This window comes from Macrosteles quadrilineatus, unplaced genomic scaffold (assembly GCF_028750875.1).
Source record: "Macrosteles quadrilineatus isolate MER2022 unplaced genomic scaffold, UCM_ALF_1.0 Scaffold_2__2_contigs__length_208266976, whole genome shotgun sequence".
NCBI lineage: Eukaryota > Metazoa > Arthropoda > Insecta > Hemiptera > Cicadellidae > Macrosteles > Macrosteles quadrilineatus.
This window is the reverse complement of record NW_026542595.1, coordinates 129798124-129814570: the sequence shown is the minus strand read 5'-3', so window position 1 is coordinate 129814570 and position 16447 is coordinate 129798124. Positions and strand designations below refer to the sequence as shown.

The window sequence follows — 16447 nt, the reverse complement described above, 5'->3', positions numbered from 1 at the left end:
TCCTCTTGTTACTATCATGAATTTGGTTTTTGCATCATTTATTTTTAGCCCTACATACTCAGTTTCCTTTATTAGTATCTCCGTTAAAACCCTAAGATCTTCTTTTCTTTCGGCCATCAGTACTACGTCATCTGCAAAAGCTAATATATTAATATTCGTTCCTAGTTTTAGTCCCATGTGTGCATTTTTTATTGTTTGTAGGGCTTCCTCTAGAGCAATGTTGAATAGGAGGGGGGAGAGTCCATCCCCCTGTCTCACCCCCGTATTCACATTAAATTTAGTTGTGGTTTCTCCATCTATCTTCACTTTACAACGAGAGTTTGAGACACATGTGGTTACTAATTTAATAAGCTTATCTGGTATTCCGAATTTTTCCATTTTCTCCCATATCTTTGCTCTGAATAGGCTATCATACGCTTTTTTGAAGTCTATAAATAAACAATAGCATTCCTTGTTGAACTCCCAGTACTTTGCTAAGCATTCCTTAAGTATAAAAATCTGATCCACAGTGGACCTGCCTTTGGTGAATCCAGCCTGCTGTTCACCGACAAAGGAATCCGTATATACTTCAAGTCTTCTTTGAATAATTTTGGACAGAATCTTATATGTAACATTTAAAAGAGATATTCCTCTATAGTTATTACATTCTTGTTTATCCCCTTTTTTATGGATGGGCACTATTAAAGCTTCTTGCCACTCTGTAGGAATAGTCTCTTTATCCCATATTTCATTAATTAACCTATGTACTTTGTCTATTATTATCTGGCCTCCTGCTTTCAGCATCTCTGCTGTCACCCCATCTTCTCCGGGTGCCTTATTGTTTTTGAGGTCGTTTATTGCACCCTTTACTTCTTCTATGGATGGATTTGGTACAAAAGGTTGTACATTCTGAAATGTAGCTCGTTCTGTGTAATTTGTATCCTCTTCACCATTTAATAGGTCGCAAAAATATTCTCTCCATACTTCTAGACCCTCGGCTTTCTGTATAATTACTTGCCCTGCTTTGTTTTTTATGCCATATGCATTAGGTTTGAATCCTTTTTTGAACCATCTAATTCTTCGATAGAATTCTCTAGATTTCTAGAGTATAATCTATATATATAATTATATATATCAATATAATCAAAAAAAAGTAAACAAATAACTACTTCTACAATTCAAAATGGCTAAATGCAAATAACATAGGTCAGTGATTCTTTAAATTTGTTTGACTTAATGATTTTCCACAACTTTTTTTTAATAGACTGGTTTCGTCACACTTACAATAAATAGTAAAGAGATATGCACTAGTACCTCATTTCTTATAAACTTTGAATCGTATACCTAGGTAAATCAAAATCACTAATGAGCACACCCCAGTCCCTACTAACAATCTCATTGAGCGTGAAACGTCTGAGGACACCAATTCATGACATATCATCAGTATTCTTGAATATTTTTGACACACTGTAAAATAAAATGAAAATGGAAAATACACTCCGGCTTTAGGCCTACACTTTACCACCCAAAAAGCATATTTTGAACAAGGTTTAGTACTTAAAATAAAACTAATATTTAGGGATGGACGAGATTGGATTTTTAGTTCGAGATGAGACAAGATTTTTTATTTCTCATAAAATTTCGAGACGAGATCGAGACGGGATTTCCCTTCTCATACACAACGGGAAATGCACGTTCAAAATTTTTACCTGATTTTGTAACATTGTTAGATGACTGTTTAAATAGGCCTACAAAAATAATGATTGATAATAGACAAGAATATTTACAATCTTTTATAAAAAAACATCAGCATAACATTTTTTTATTAATCACGGCTAACTGATTAAAAATGCCTACGATTAGGAAACATAGTGATATCAGTTAGGATAGAGTTCAACTTATCCTAAAATAAAATAAATCTTAAAATAAAAGCAATATTAATTTTTATAAAATAGTACTTGTTTTGACTTTTTATAGTAATGAAACATTCCTCACACTGCTTACACTTAACAAAACTTCTCAAATGTTATTAAAGTAATATTATTAAAATAATTAAAGTAATATTTACATTTTAAGAATTAATTAAATAAGAACGCCTTCGCAAAGGAAACGCAACTACAACACGCTCCTGTATTGCGGGTATTGCGTTGACTTTCTGCAGGCGTTTTTAATTTTTTTTTTTTTATTCTCGTCTCGATAAAAATCTCGGCCAAAAAGAAGTCTTGTCTCGTGTAACGAGATTTAAAATTTCCCGAAATTTCGAGACTTGACCATCCCTACTAATATTTGCTAACACAAGTAAACAATAATTTTATCAAAACAGTCGAACACCACTCACATGTCTGAAACAGGAAACAGGAGCGGCCATGAAGCACTTATCATTGAGTTGAGAGGTCCAGTCAAATGTTCCTTGCAGTTCAGGGATCCGACTCTTGTCCGGGGGAAAGTGGGGGTCCTCAGCAGGCAGAGCAGGAGGCAGAGGAGGTATCGGGGGGATTTTCTCATAGTCCAGTTCCATTTTGATAGGAGGGGCCGGAGTCAAGCTTGGCGGCTGTGGCTGGTATCCGTACAGCTGTTAAACAAAAGTGTTAAGTCAGAAAAAGGACCAATAGTATTTTTCTACAACACAAGCTACTTTGCAGAAAAAAGTATTGGATTGTCACGAAACAAACCTTAAAGCTCTACTCCAAAATGCAACGATATCAAAAAGAGTTTGTGAGCCGACTCATAATTTCAAGGGGTACCCCAAAGAGGATTCCAGGGACTTTTGGTCATAACAGCTACATCAGATTGAGGAACTTAGTTGCATGCAATCAATGAAAATATAGAGAGATATTGTCTCCATAGTGGAAGATTTGACGTTTTTGGCTGATAAAAATTACCAAACACCCACATTGTAGTTAGTTGGCCTAACTTATACTACAATTTATTGAAACATCTAATAAATTTGTATCCTTATGCCTTATAGATCTAAGTTGAGAAACCTGGAGAAAAAGGTAGCCTTCTCAAGTTAACGCAGTATTCACGAGTACCCTACGTACACAACACATTACTCTTTTCCTTGATAAAATTTTCCTCAAATTTAACTATTTTAAGTAAAAATCTCAAAGCGCCTTAAAACACAGAGATAGTAAATAATGCAATTAACACAACAACTAACATTTTCCCATGAAGGCTTCTCGTCTTGAGCCTGGTTGTTTTCATTCCAATTAGTGTCCATTTCCGAAGCACCTCGCACACACTGCATGCTACAGAACTTGCGCTCCTTAGTGTAGAACGCGTGCTTCACTCCAATGGCACCACACTTCTCACAGACGGCTGCAAAAAATTGGAACAATTAACATTTTTTAAATGAAAAGCTTTTATGTAAAGGTATGATAATATGTTGTAAAAAAATTATTTCTAATTCAATCAGGTATCGTGATAAATAGATTATTAATTGTCCTATATTTTTCATAAACGTTCATATTTTATTTCTTACTGTTTCTTTTTAAGTCAAAGCAGTTACAAAAGGTTGTTTGTTTTTTGTTTAGTACTGGTACTAACATTCGAGTTCATATGTTGTTAAAACTAATTTTACAAGACAAATTAAGTTACAAAATCGGTAAAATGCTGTTCAAGGATAAACCACTGTCTGTCGGCTGTAATTAACTAATTGAATTTCATCTATTGCTAATCGAGAATAACTTGCAACGATAAAACCCAGGATGAGTGAATATTCCTATTGACAGGCTTTGATTAAGGTGGTTCGGTAGGCCTATTTAGCTTGACTACTGAGTGGAGCTCATCTTCTGATATTATTGTAGAGCAGGCTTTTTTAAGCATTTTATTTAGGCTATTGTTATAATTTGGTTATTCTGTATAGGCTATATGTTTATAACACACATAGTGAAACCATATATTACCACACTTAATTAGCCTACATGCTACTAATTCTTAAATTATAATCACACCTTAAAATTAATAATAAAGAAAAGTCTTTTGTACAGTCAACATTAGGCCAACATTTTTTATAACTTCAATATTGTAATTGGTATAGGCCCTAATTCTAACTTTTAAAGAATTTGTGTTCTTTAGTTAAGTACGAATAGTACTACTGGTACTCTTTTGCAAAGAATATATTTTTGCAATAACTGGTACCTATTCAACTGGTACACGACTGCATAAAAAAATTCATAAGCAATTAGACTAATCACATGGTTTTGGGCAATTCCATAAAATGGTCAACCTCTATACTTTTTTGTCAACTTTATCAAACCCATTACTGTTATACATTTTTGGAAAGCTCGTTAGTGTAGCTTTCCACTGATAACATTGGTTACAAAAAAAAAAATAAATAAAAAATATATACATGTTTTTTTATAGACTACCGTTTTTTTTTTTCACTCCGATTTACAACCATGTTGGTTATTTTCATAACCAACAAACAAAATTTACTCAAATAAGCCTTATGAATTATTTTTTTGATAGTTTAAGAGTAAAGCTAAATATTAATGCAATTTAGAATTAAGAAAAAGGTTTTCCGTCCACCCTACAGATGTTTAACATTAAGAAAGATTAAATTCTACGTCCGACACCAAAAATGTACGTTTAGTTTTACTGTGGCTAGAGGGATTTTTTTTAAAGCTTGAAAACTAGTATGCAAAGCATGTTTACATAGGTCTAAATGATCCATGTTTGGAAAAAAATCTATCATGTATGGTTTTTTTTTAATCATGGTGTCGGACGTAGAAAATATTTCCTACGTCCGACTCTACGTCCGACACCAAAGTACTAAAATTGGGTAGTGTATGTTAAATACCGTAACATGCTGCATATACTATAAAACCCTAAGTTGAGTTTTTATTATTCGCTATATTTATCGCTTATTATTAGTGTCTCTAGAACCACACACAGGACTTTCAACCACTTTTAAATCATTTATTGACAAAGTTGTTTGTGACTCGCAATCAAAACTATGCATGACTAGAGGATGCCATCTATGCGTCAATCTGATTGATTTGTACAAACCAAAAGGGGAAAATGTACCCCTAAAGTACTTACAGTGGCAGAAGGTTGATGGGCACGTGCAGAAAATCAAAATATTGAGTTCGGTTGAGGAAGCATTTTGTGAGTTGACAACTCAGTTGAAACCTTTCTTGATCCATACTTACGTCAAGAGGAGACAAGCTAATGAGTTCCAGAAGATCAAAACACGCGTAAATGGAAATGAAATTTTACTTCAAATGGATTTTTCAGAAAATGCGACCATTCTACACCAAAATGAAATACAGTCAGCACATTGGACCCATAGCCAGGCTACTGTCTTTACATCGTATGCTTGGATTGCGGAAAATGTCAGTCAAAGCTGTGTTATTGTATCTGATGATCTGGAGCACACAAAAAATCAAATTTACTGTTATTTGAACTTCTTGCTACAACAACTAAAATCAATCCAACCAGATATTACTAAGGTCAATGTATTTTCTGATGGAACATCAGCTCAATTCAAGAATCGCTTTATGTTTTCAGTTCTCCCTTTTCTACAGAGTAAGTTTGAGGTTGAGATCCACTGGCATTTCTTTGCAACTTCCCACGGCAAAGTTGTGGTTGACGGCATAGGAGGAACCGTTAAGAGAAGTGTTTGGAACTATTGCAAAGCCAATGCAGGTCATGTTCTGAGCACAGCAGAAGATTTTGCCGAGATTGCTGCTTTAAGGAACCCCACTGTTTTAGTTAAGTTCATTTCAAGTAAGGATATTCAAGAAGCAGTGATTGAGGGTCTGCAAATATGGGAGTGTTCCGTACCAGTACCTAACACTCACAAAGTGCATTATGTGACGGCAGCTGGATCAAAAGATTTCTTAATTGTAGGCGACACAAGCGACGATTTAGTAAAAAGAAAAGTAAAAATTGTTCAAAATCCGGAGTCTTCGGACAGTGATGACTCAGAACAGGAGTATGGCGAGCGTTTCGAAATAGAGAGAAATGACCTAAACCTTCAGGATTTAGTGCCTCAAAAAGACTGGGTTGTGGTTAAATACGATAATGATTACTATCCAGGTGAAGTACAGTGTGTTGAACAAAATGAAGCCAAAGTGAAAGTAATGCATTGCTCCAAGTCAGGTGCATACTATTTCTGGCCAACTGATGAAGACTGTATTATGTACAAAGCCAAAGACATTGTGAAGAAAATTGAGCCTCCTGAACCTTACGGAGGAACAAGAGACCACTATAAATTTAAAAGTATCATCGGTCCACTTCCAGATGTGCTCCCTTGAACACATTTTCTCATGTCTTACTTTTAGGCATATAACCCAAAGTGCCCATGAATTTTTCATTTCATTATTTTTTTTAAAGAGACTAATTTGTAGAGAATGGGTAATTTGTAGGAATTAAGAAGCTGTAACTTTTTTAAGTTAAATAAGCAAAATATCTAATAAAAGATGTAAAGTGTTTATCAGTCTTTTAATTTTTTTCCTGAAGGTAAAATGTCAAACCATATTGTGCAACGTAAATGTTCGAAATTTAAATATTTTAAACCCAGGTATAGAGGATTTTAGTAATTTTATTTGCTCAGGCTCATTTAAATGCATGAATAAATGTTTAAAAGGGTTCATATAAAATTGTGAACGTTTTTTTACATTTAATTACTACCTATTATTTGTAAATCTAAAAAAATCACACAACCTACGTCCGACACCAAAAATTCTACGTCCGACACCGTAGGAGATTTTTTTTTGTGTCAAAACTATTGAACCAAAAAACTTGAACCTAGGCTCTTTTTAAAGCTAATAAGTTTCTTTACATCCATGATTTTTTCTGTTGTTTTATCTCTTTAAAATTCACAGATTTTTAAAGTCAAATAAGGAAAAAAGAAATATCGATTTTGTGCACTCTACGTCCGACACCGCAGAAAAAAATTTTTTTAGCCATTAAAGATTTTAAAATTTAAAAAATGTTACATATGAAAATGTTCTTAAAGAACTGTTCTTTCAAATAAAAATACTAAAGATTAAGGTTTTTTACAAAAAGTAATTTTAAAGCATTAAAATAGCAGTAAAAATGTGTCTGAAATCTACGTCCGACACCGTGGAATTGCCCTTTTGCTAGGTCTCCCTCTGCCCTGAGACTAAACCTATGACAAGTCTTTGTGGAGAAATGAGCGACATTCTTTGCACTCACCCATTCCGTCCCGCTGTATAGGTATGACACTGGGGTCCGTGTCCCGCTGGTAGGCTATAGGAGTCTGCAGTTTCAGCCCGGGGTGTTTGATGGGTTTGATCTTGCGAGAGCGAGGCTCCACAGCAGTCTGAGTGGCCGATGTGGTCATATTGAACTTGCTCGGGTCCGAGACATCGTTGCAGTATGGGTCCTCAAACTCTCCCAGCATCATGAACCCATCTATCTCGTGCTGATACGGCTGCTCCAGACACTAACACAAATCATGGTTGTAACACTTGTCAATAGATTGGTTGTAAAAGTTTCTTTTTAGTAAATATTTTTTGTAGCATGTGAAATGATCCAGAATAATCAATGGATTTTGAGGTAACTAATTGTTTATGAGGTAAGAGAGAGACATCATCAGGTTGAATAGGGACCTGAAGACATCTCTCTCTCAATCAGACCCTTCTTGGTTGAAAAACTGTCAGTGACAGTGAAGAAAGCTAATTTGTATGAATGCCTAAGTTATTTTATATTAAAAGTTCTATGTGGCTTGTGAAAGATTGGACTAGGTCTATCTTTCTTATTCAGGTAGCCTAAGCCAGATAAAAATCACCATTCATTGATTCAAGTTCATTTCCCTGGTTTTCCCAGCAGCAGAACCCAGTTCTCCCGGTCGATAAGTGTACCTTTTTACCAAGGGTTTAAGGTCCTAATGTTTACCGGTTGATCCTTATCTAATAGGGTTGGGCTGGCCAGAAAATATCAGGGGATCACTTCGGGAAAAACTTGGATCGAGTTGATTACATTTAGTCAGTAAGTTATTTCTGTCATTATAGAAAGGGTTTGACAAGTGTGCAGAAGAAAATTGAGGTTTTCCACAATCGTGAAAGTTTTTAAATTTAGTAATGCTTAATCTTGTACTGATCCCTACCATCCATTAACTTGCTCTGACGCAAGCCCAAAGTACCTAACTTTAGACTTAAGTGTAGATGAGCATAACCAACAGATTACAGTGACTGCTTACCCTACCTACCACTGTAAAACTTGTTCTGCTAACTTAACTATTAAGTACCGGTAGCATATGAAAAAGGGCATACCAGGTTAGATCTATCCAATGGTGGCTGAGGCTCAGTGAAGTACGGAGCGTCAGCCTGATGATCGAGCATCATTGGATCACTCTGTAGCAGCATGTCACCCATCCACACCAGTCCTAGCTCTGAAATTAACCCATTCACTTATGATTTTTTTTTTACCCGCCTAGGCCAAAACAAACGAATTTGTTGTGGCTAGTTTCATTCATTTCTGATTTAATTTTTTTCAGGCAACATTTACTATTTATATGCAAGATATTATTATTTTTTATTCAAAATTAAATGTAGATTCAAAATATATAAATATTTCCAAAAAAAATATAACTATAATTTTTTATTATACCATATAAAAATAAAATTAAAAAATTAAAAAAAACTTTTTTATTGGTCATTTTTAGCTACATAGGGCTCATATATGTTTTGGAACTAGTCTATAATACTGTATGACACTTATAAAAACTCACCAAATGTCAAGCAAAGTTCATTTTGGTGTGGTATGCCTTGAAACACTCTGGCATGTGAAGTGCGACAAGGCAGAGCTCACACTCCCATCGGCTGTCACTGTGCTTTCCCTGGGCACTACACACCTTACATCTTCTTGAAGGTGTTTGTTTGACTTCATTTGGAGGAATAGGCCTAGGAAAATGTCCCCAAGTTGCTGCCTGGAGCCTCAGAGGTGTTTCTGAGTTGGATGATCGTCCTCTTCGATTGTACGGTGGCAGTTGTCGCGACTCAAACATTTGCTTGACAAACCTCTCCTTGAACTCACTAAACCCCAATTTTTTTCTGGTTAATTTTTTGAACACTACTTAAGAGTTAAAAAGGCCAATGTCCATTATGTAAAAGAAGATCTTCTTGTATCCCTTAGCATACCTCCTCATACTAGGAAACGACGCTAATTGGTGATCCTCGCGGTCAATTCCACCCATTGAACGATTATAGTAGATCACTGGTTCTGGCTTTGTTATAATTTCTTGGGTAACTCTGTCTTTCTTGCCAGTTGATCTTTTGTCAGCTTTTTGATGAAAGGTAGACAAGATGCAAACTTGCTTCTTGTCCTGCCACCTTACTGCTAACATATCGTGGCTATAGGCTGTCTCGTAGTCGCCCAACTTAAGTTTACCCTCTTTGAAGCTCTCTGGCATGTTTGATCTCCACCAGTTAGCTGTTCCAATTACATTGAAACCTATTTGCTTAAGTCTATAGAAGAGAAGAGGTGAGGAATACCAATTATCAATTGTCAGAGTATGTCCTTTTCCTGCCAAATCTTTTGTCATTTCAACGACTATCGCCTCACTCGTTAACAGCTTTTCCTCCTGTGTAGAATCCCCACTTCCTTCTTCAACCGGTACATTTTCTTTGACTTCAGCTCCAGTATAGATCTTAAATTTAGAACAATAACCACTTCCAGATTCACAACACTTGTAAAACTTTATGCCAAATCTGGCTCTCTTCTTGGGATTAAATTGGACATAGCCCAACCTCCCTCGGAACTTCATAAGACTCTCATCGACAGCTATGTTTTCATCAGGTATGTACAGATGGGAAAACTTCCTGTTCATGTACTCAATAACATCCCTCAACTTCCACAGTTTATCATTCACAGGTTTCCTATTATTGTCTGTAAGGTGGAAAAATGTGGACAGTAGCAAAAAACGGCGGAATGGCATCACTTTACGAAAAAAAGGGGTCTCAGTTACAGCATTAGGCGACCAGTATGATTGTATGGTTCTTTTTTTTACTAGCGACATAAGGACACAAAGTGTATAAAAACAAGCCATCTCATCTGCAGTTGTGTCAAACCATTCTGAGTATATAGTTTTTCCTACCCCGCCTGCTTCGTTCTTTTTCTTAATTGTTTCTTTGGCATAATTATTAGTCTCTGTTGCAACATGTTGCCAAAAGTCATTATCAAGAAACGCATTGAAAACATCTAATTCAGAGGGAGCTGAGCCTAAACTTCTAGCCAAACTTGCTCTAACACCAGGACAACCAGTAAAAGGGATTTTATTTATTATATTACTTTCTATGGTACTGGTCCACTGCCAACCCTCCTTTTTCTTCTTTTTTGGTGGAGCTGTATCGTTACTAGTTTGAGTTTTGGACCTTTTAGTAGGCTTAGATGGTTGTGAAATAGCTTTTTTTCCTATAGGCCTACCTCTTCCTCTAGACCTGCCCCTAACAGGTTTACTTTTAGGCCTAGGGTCAGGAAAGCTAGGGTCGTCAGCTTCCTCACTCGGTGTAGGTGAGAGGGCAGGTATGTACCTGCAGGCACGATTGAAGATGCAAGCTGGTCAAATAATTCAGGCCTAATAGGCAAATCTAAATCAGATTGGACATTTGGAGGGGTCATAGGCCTATGCCTGCCACTATCTATATCATTTATAGGCCTAGAGTCAGGGAAACCAGGGTCGTCAGCTTCCTCACTCGGTGTAGGCGAGAGAGAAGGCGCGCTCATACTACCGCGGTATAACCGATCAAGAAACTGGACTGATTTAGGCAATTCTTCATCACGTGATGGAGAAGATATACATGCTGATCAAATATTTCAGGCCTACTAGACAAATCTGAATTATATTGGACAGTAAGGGCATCTGGAGGGGTCATAGGCCTAGCATAGCTGCAAGAAGGCTGTTCAAGCAACAACTGGTCACTTTCTAAAGGCCTAGGCCTAACACAATTAGTATTATGTTCTGGGGAAACTGTGGTCTCATAATCAATAGGCGTATTAGACTTATTACTCACTTGAATTCTGCTCCCTTCCAAATCATCATCATCACTCCAACCACTCTCCTCAAACAAGTCACAATCACTGTCACTGTCACAATCCCCTATAAGTTTTATAATGTCACTTTCATCTAACTCTTTTCCACATTCATCCACGAATACCAAGTTATTTTGAAGACTCATCGTATTATACTAAAGCTTTTCAATTGAATAATATAGTAAAACAAGATACCGTAGCTCAATCTTTATCACGACGAAGTGAAACACGACATGATAGGCCTAATAACTCAGTCATTATAACGACGAAAAAGTAAAATACTGATAAAAACTTACACTAAGTAAATTCTATAACTTATTTTATAAGATAACTACACTTTTCAATAAAATAATAAAGTAAAACAAGGCTCTAACACAATGTTTACATCGTCGAAGTAAACACAACAACGTATCAGCTGTGAAACCAGTGTAGACGTCGTCAGCTGCTAAGTTGCACCATTTCAACTTCAGTTTTTTTGCCGATTGGACTGGACTGAGATGACGAAAATATAACCAAAAGAAAGCCTGGAAATCATAGAACAAGAAGCATATGCGATCTATTGGATTTCTGGGGAACTAACTCGGCACAAACAGGTTTTAATAGCGGACGGCGATTCGCCGTCGCTTCACACAATGGCTAACGGGAGCGCGACGGCGGATCGCCGTCGTTGTAAGCGAAGGGGTTAAATAGAGGCCTAATTGTAACTTGATATTGTAACAAATTGTAACAACTTACCCTATTTGGCTATACGACAACTTTGTGATGTCATGATTATGCCTGTGTAGATCTGTTGATCTGAAGACTTAGATCAGAGGATCGATGCTAAGGGGAAAAGTTTTTGGTAATGTACAGTAGACCTACCGTGCAGCAAAATTTTACCGTAAATAAAAAGTAAATAAAATAAAAAAACATGTCAACTACTGGTTGCACTTGCCCCATGCATCTGGGGTAATTGCAACCAAGCATAGAATCCTCCATAAGAGGCAATTTATTTGACAACTGGGGCAAGTGTTTAATAGCTTGTTTTTCACTGATTCTGTCAATATTTTTTTTTTCATTTTTAGCAAATTTCCCATAAAGGGAATAAGCTATTACCGTAGGTCTCATGGTAAGATCTGGACCCGGACCGATTCAATTTTTCGTTTTGATGTCCCAAGAGGCCAAAAACACTATCCGTTCAAATTCATATATGTGTCCATTAGCATGATAACTTGAGCAAAAATGATCCGATTTCGATGAAATTTGGTTTAAAGACGTGTAAACCTATGTTTATTCGAACGAGTTCGCAAATAAGCGTGATCAGACCATGGGAACGGGGTTTTATGGGGGTATGGGGGTAAAAATTGGTTTTTCTCATTTTTGACCCTCAAAACATTCTTAATTTTTCTCTATACAATTTTGAAGGGCTTAAAAAAAAACAGTTAAGTATACGATATTGAAGTGTTTTTGTAAGATTATTGGTTAGAGAAAAAGCACAAAAAATAGTAGGCCTAAATTTAAAATTCCCCTGTTGCTCTTATAGAGAAAAAGGTTACCTGTTGTAGTTTGCTTATATATATTGATCAAACTTGGCAAATCTACTAATTTTTTACTAAGCTATTAAAGTTTTACTAAAATAACAATAGCCCCGCTGCAGCAAACCTGCAGATTTCGCGTATTTCCATCTGCCTGATTGGATCTAAACTAAAATGTCTCCTTAAAAATATCACATTTATTCCCTATTTAAACAGAATTAGTTTAATGAGTACTTAGGTTTGCTGCAACAGGGAGGGTAAAATTTTTTTTTAAAGTAAAATATTAAAAGGTGCTGTGGTTTAGTAAGAAATTAATTTATTTTCCAAATTTGATCAAAATATGTTCTTAAACAAGCAGACTACAACAGTTGGCTTATTCTCCATAAGAATAACATGGGAATTTTAAAATTACAATTTTTTGAATTTTTTCTGTAACAATTAGGCGCATAATAACGCTTCAATAGCCTATACTAAATTATTTGTTTTTTTAAGCTCTACAGCATGGTTTGAAAAGAAATTGTGAAATTTTGTGTTTGTAGGGTCAAAAATGGGAAAAACCTATTTTTACCCCATAAAACCCCCCATAAACCCCCGTTCCCATAGTCCGATCATGCTGGTTCTGGAGTTTCCCATGTTAACCTTATGAGAAATGGAATTAATGAATCTTAACAGCTGTTTCAATTAAACAAGTTGGTTCTGTTCTATGATGTTCAATAGCATTAAAGTTACGAGGATTACCAACAGGGTGCAGCACTATTATTTCTTTTACATTTATGACAACAGCTAATTAAATAATTTAACAGCTAAACGAATTGAATTGAATTTGCAACCAAAAGGTGAGTGAGCGTAGCGAACGAACTTCAACCTGGAGGCGAGTTAGCGTAGCGAACGAGCTCCAACCTAAAGGTGAGTGAGCATAGCGAACGAACTTCAACCTAAAGGTGAGTGAGCGTAGCGAACAAACTTCAACCAGGACGTGATTGAGCCATGCGAACGAGATCATCTTGAAAATTAAGAAGTTAAACGGGGCAAAGCCCGCGGGTTACAGCTAGTTACACTTATAAAAGTAAACAACTTGTGATTTTTCTACGTAGGGAATAAATTGAACTTTATAACAGTAGTGTCATTTGGTGTCTAAATTAATCTTGGAATTAGAATAGTTAAGTTTACTTTTAAAAAATTGTTGTATATAATATATTTTATTTAACACTTTGCCTACCTAAGTTATACAATTACCACTTTTTTTTGTAGACAATTTTACTGTGAGCGAAATGGCGAAAGAATTGTTAATTTATTAGCTAAGGTTTTTTTTCTATAACAGTAAGAGTAAAAGTCTACGTTTAGGAGTTACAGCCTATGAAAAAATGATTTCCGGTGTAGGCCTACATTTTGCATCATGTAGTAGCTCCTAAACAAGTAGTTTTAGCAAAAATGCAAAGAGTAAATAAGTCTTAAAATTGCATCCCTATACCAAAAAAGACCATAAAATACACAGTTTTCCACTTTTCAAGTTTGTTGCCATTTTGGAAAATGTGTGCAATAATCGGAAAATGGGTAAAATATCAAAAATATGTTTTTCTACATTACTAACTTATTGCTTGTTAACTTATAGGGTACCCTACCTACTTGGGTATAACTTAGGGATGATTCACACAATTTCTACAACTTTTCATTTTTTTATGGTCTTATTTTTCTTATTTTTATTAAACTATAAGAATATTCTTTTTCTAATTTTTTCTTACTTATTTTTACCGGCATGGTTGCACTACTTATCCCAGGCAATTTCCATGGCTGCACTTGCCCCGTGTGCAAAAAGTGACGGGGCAAGAGTAGCCACGGCTCTCATTTTAAAGTTACTTAGCTTATTAGGTAATCCAGCACATAGGTAGCTAACCTATTTCTGAAAACTACATATTAAACATCATAAAAAGTTTTAAGGTTTAACTTGCATTAAGATTAAAAATTCAAGTAAACCTAAGCTGATTTTTTTCAAACATTTTGCTTTTTATAGCCTAGCCTACACAACTTATTATAAAACATTCTAAAATTGCAAATTTTGGTTATTTCCTAAAAAGAATTTTTAGCTAGATAGGCCCACATAAGCAGCCGTGGCCATACTTTCCCCGTGGTTGCACTTACCCCACTTCACCCTAAACAAAATCTGACCCTAAACTTGAGTCATGTTCAAACTGCTCATTTAAGTTAACGTTCAGGCAAAAGTGCCTAATAGAATGACTTGTGTTACTTATGCTCTTATTGAACACAGAGGATACACGTCCGGTAATCAGACGTGGATTAGGCGTCCAGCAGTGACGTCACTGGGTTCTAGGTGCCCGGAACACCATTACCACAACGATACGTTGTACAGCCATCGGTGTTCGTGGTGTAGTGGATAGAGTGGTCGGCTGATAAGCAGTAGGTCCCTGGTTTGAATCCCATCAGAAACTTTATCCTTTTGCCAAATATTTTCAATGAAGTCATAATTTAGCCTTTCATTAATATATAGGCCTAAGTTATAGGCTAACTTAGAGTAACTTAGGCCTAGGCCCTAGGTCTCTAGCCAACATGTTTCAGTCGTTAACTTAATATGCCGAATTAGGATTAAACTTAATAACTTAACCCTCCGAGTGTTATTTGTCGCTGCAGCGACTCACAAACACTGATTACGGCGAAGGCTCTATGACTGACTAAATCGGATTGAACTGGATCGAGTTAGGTATATCGTTTTATTTGACAGATTCAGAGCTTTCTCAGGAGGTCTGTCTCTAAGCGCTTTTCATTTTAGTTCCGAAAATATTGTAGCAGACAGCTGACGTGCGTATTTGTAAACAGCTGGGTTAACCTCGGACCGATGTGTTTTATTACGTTTATAATTGTTTTATTGTTAAAAATCAAAAGTAGTGATATACGTGATGCATTATTTAAGAAGATTTAAGTGATTTTGAAGGGCTGGTTGATGATCCTGAAGAAGTAGGTAGTGATATTGATGTAAATTATCAGCCAGATTCCTAGCTATGGTTAGGCTATGCATTCTTAGCTAAACGCTATGTACTGAAATCTGTTTTTTGCCCATAACTTATTTATTTGCAAATCTAAGTACTTCTTCCTTATATTAAGTATTATATATTTGTAATCCTCATAAAATTTAGAACAAAGTGGCTACTTTCAAATATTTATAGGCCTATAATTTATACAATTTCATTGAGCGCAAACCTTTTTTTTTTTAATTTTCCAAAATATATTTTTTTTTACCGTACCTTAAAATTTTTTTGAAACAAATGTTCCTTATGTTTTATGTATAATATTGAAGCCCGTGATTTTCCAAACTAAATGGTATATAGAACAGTATAATTAACATTGTTTTCAAGCTTCTCAGATCCGGTTTAATAAAACCTTGCAAATGAGCAAAAAAATAGGCAGACATTAAAGGCCAAAACAAGGGACACTCGGAGGGTTAATGGAGAAACCCTACTTTTAAAAGGCATAGGCTAACTTAGTCCTTAAGTTTTGTTCGCAGTAACTTGAGCAGCCTAGGCCTAGGCCTTGTCTAAAAAATGCTAAGCTTAAAAAAATTACTTAAAATTGTAAAATCAGTTAAATGTCATCTCCTAATCCATGAAAGCAGATGAATGTAAAGATTATTAAATAAACAAACCACCGTAAAAACAAATTTTTATTTAAGAGGAAATAAAATTAGCCTAGTAATTAAACGAAAATTTAAATTACAAAATAAAACAGAGCTCACCTTCCCGTGCCATATCCATGATTGTGTCGACGTTTGGTCTTCAGAGTAGGTTGATATTCATGAATTTAAAAGAATAAAGGATTTATTTAACAGCTATACCAATAGAAAATAACTCTTAAATCAGAAAATTAGAGCAAAATTCGAACAAAGAAACTCATTTTATAGCTCACACATTTGCAAAAAGCCGAAGCTGAGAAACAGAGAAACC

General features: G+C 35.6%; 1 protein-coding gene across 2 annotated transcripts in view; it reads right to left on the bottom strand.

Moving 5' to 3' along the window:
• The window catches only part of LOC128985454 (polycomb protein Sfmbt), a 37247-nt gene extending 20800 nt beyond the window's left edge, over positions 1 to 16447 (bottom strand). For both annotated transcript variants that reach the window (XM_054404941.1, XM_054404942.1), the window contains exons 1-5: positions 16240 to 16447; positions 8223 to 8341; positions 7144 to 7393; positions 3140 to 3297; positions 2318 to 2551 (exon numbers count right to left, since the gene is read on the bottom strand). In XM_054404941.1, coding sequence (XP_054260916.1) covers positions 2318 to 2551; positions 3140 to 3297; positions 7144 to 7393; positions 8223 to 8341; positions 16240 to 16258 — 780 coding nt within the window. In that variant the 5' untranslated portion in view covers positions 16259 to 16447. The remainder of the gene's footprint in view (positions 1 to 2317; positions 2552 to 3139; positions 3298 to 7143; positions 7394 to 8222; positions 8342 to 16239) is intronic.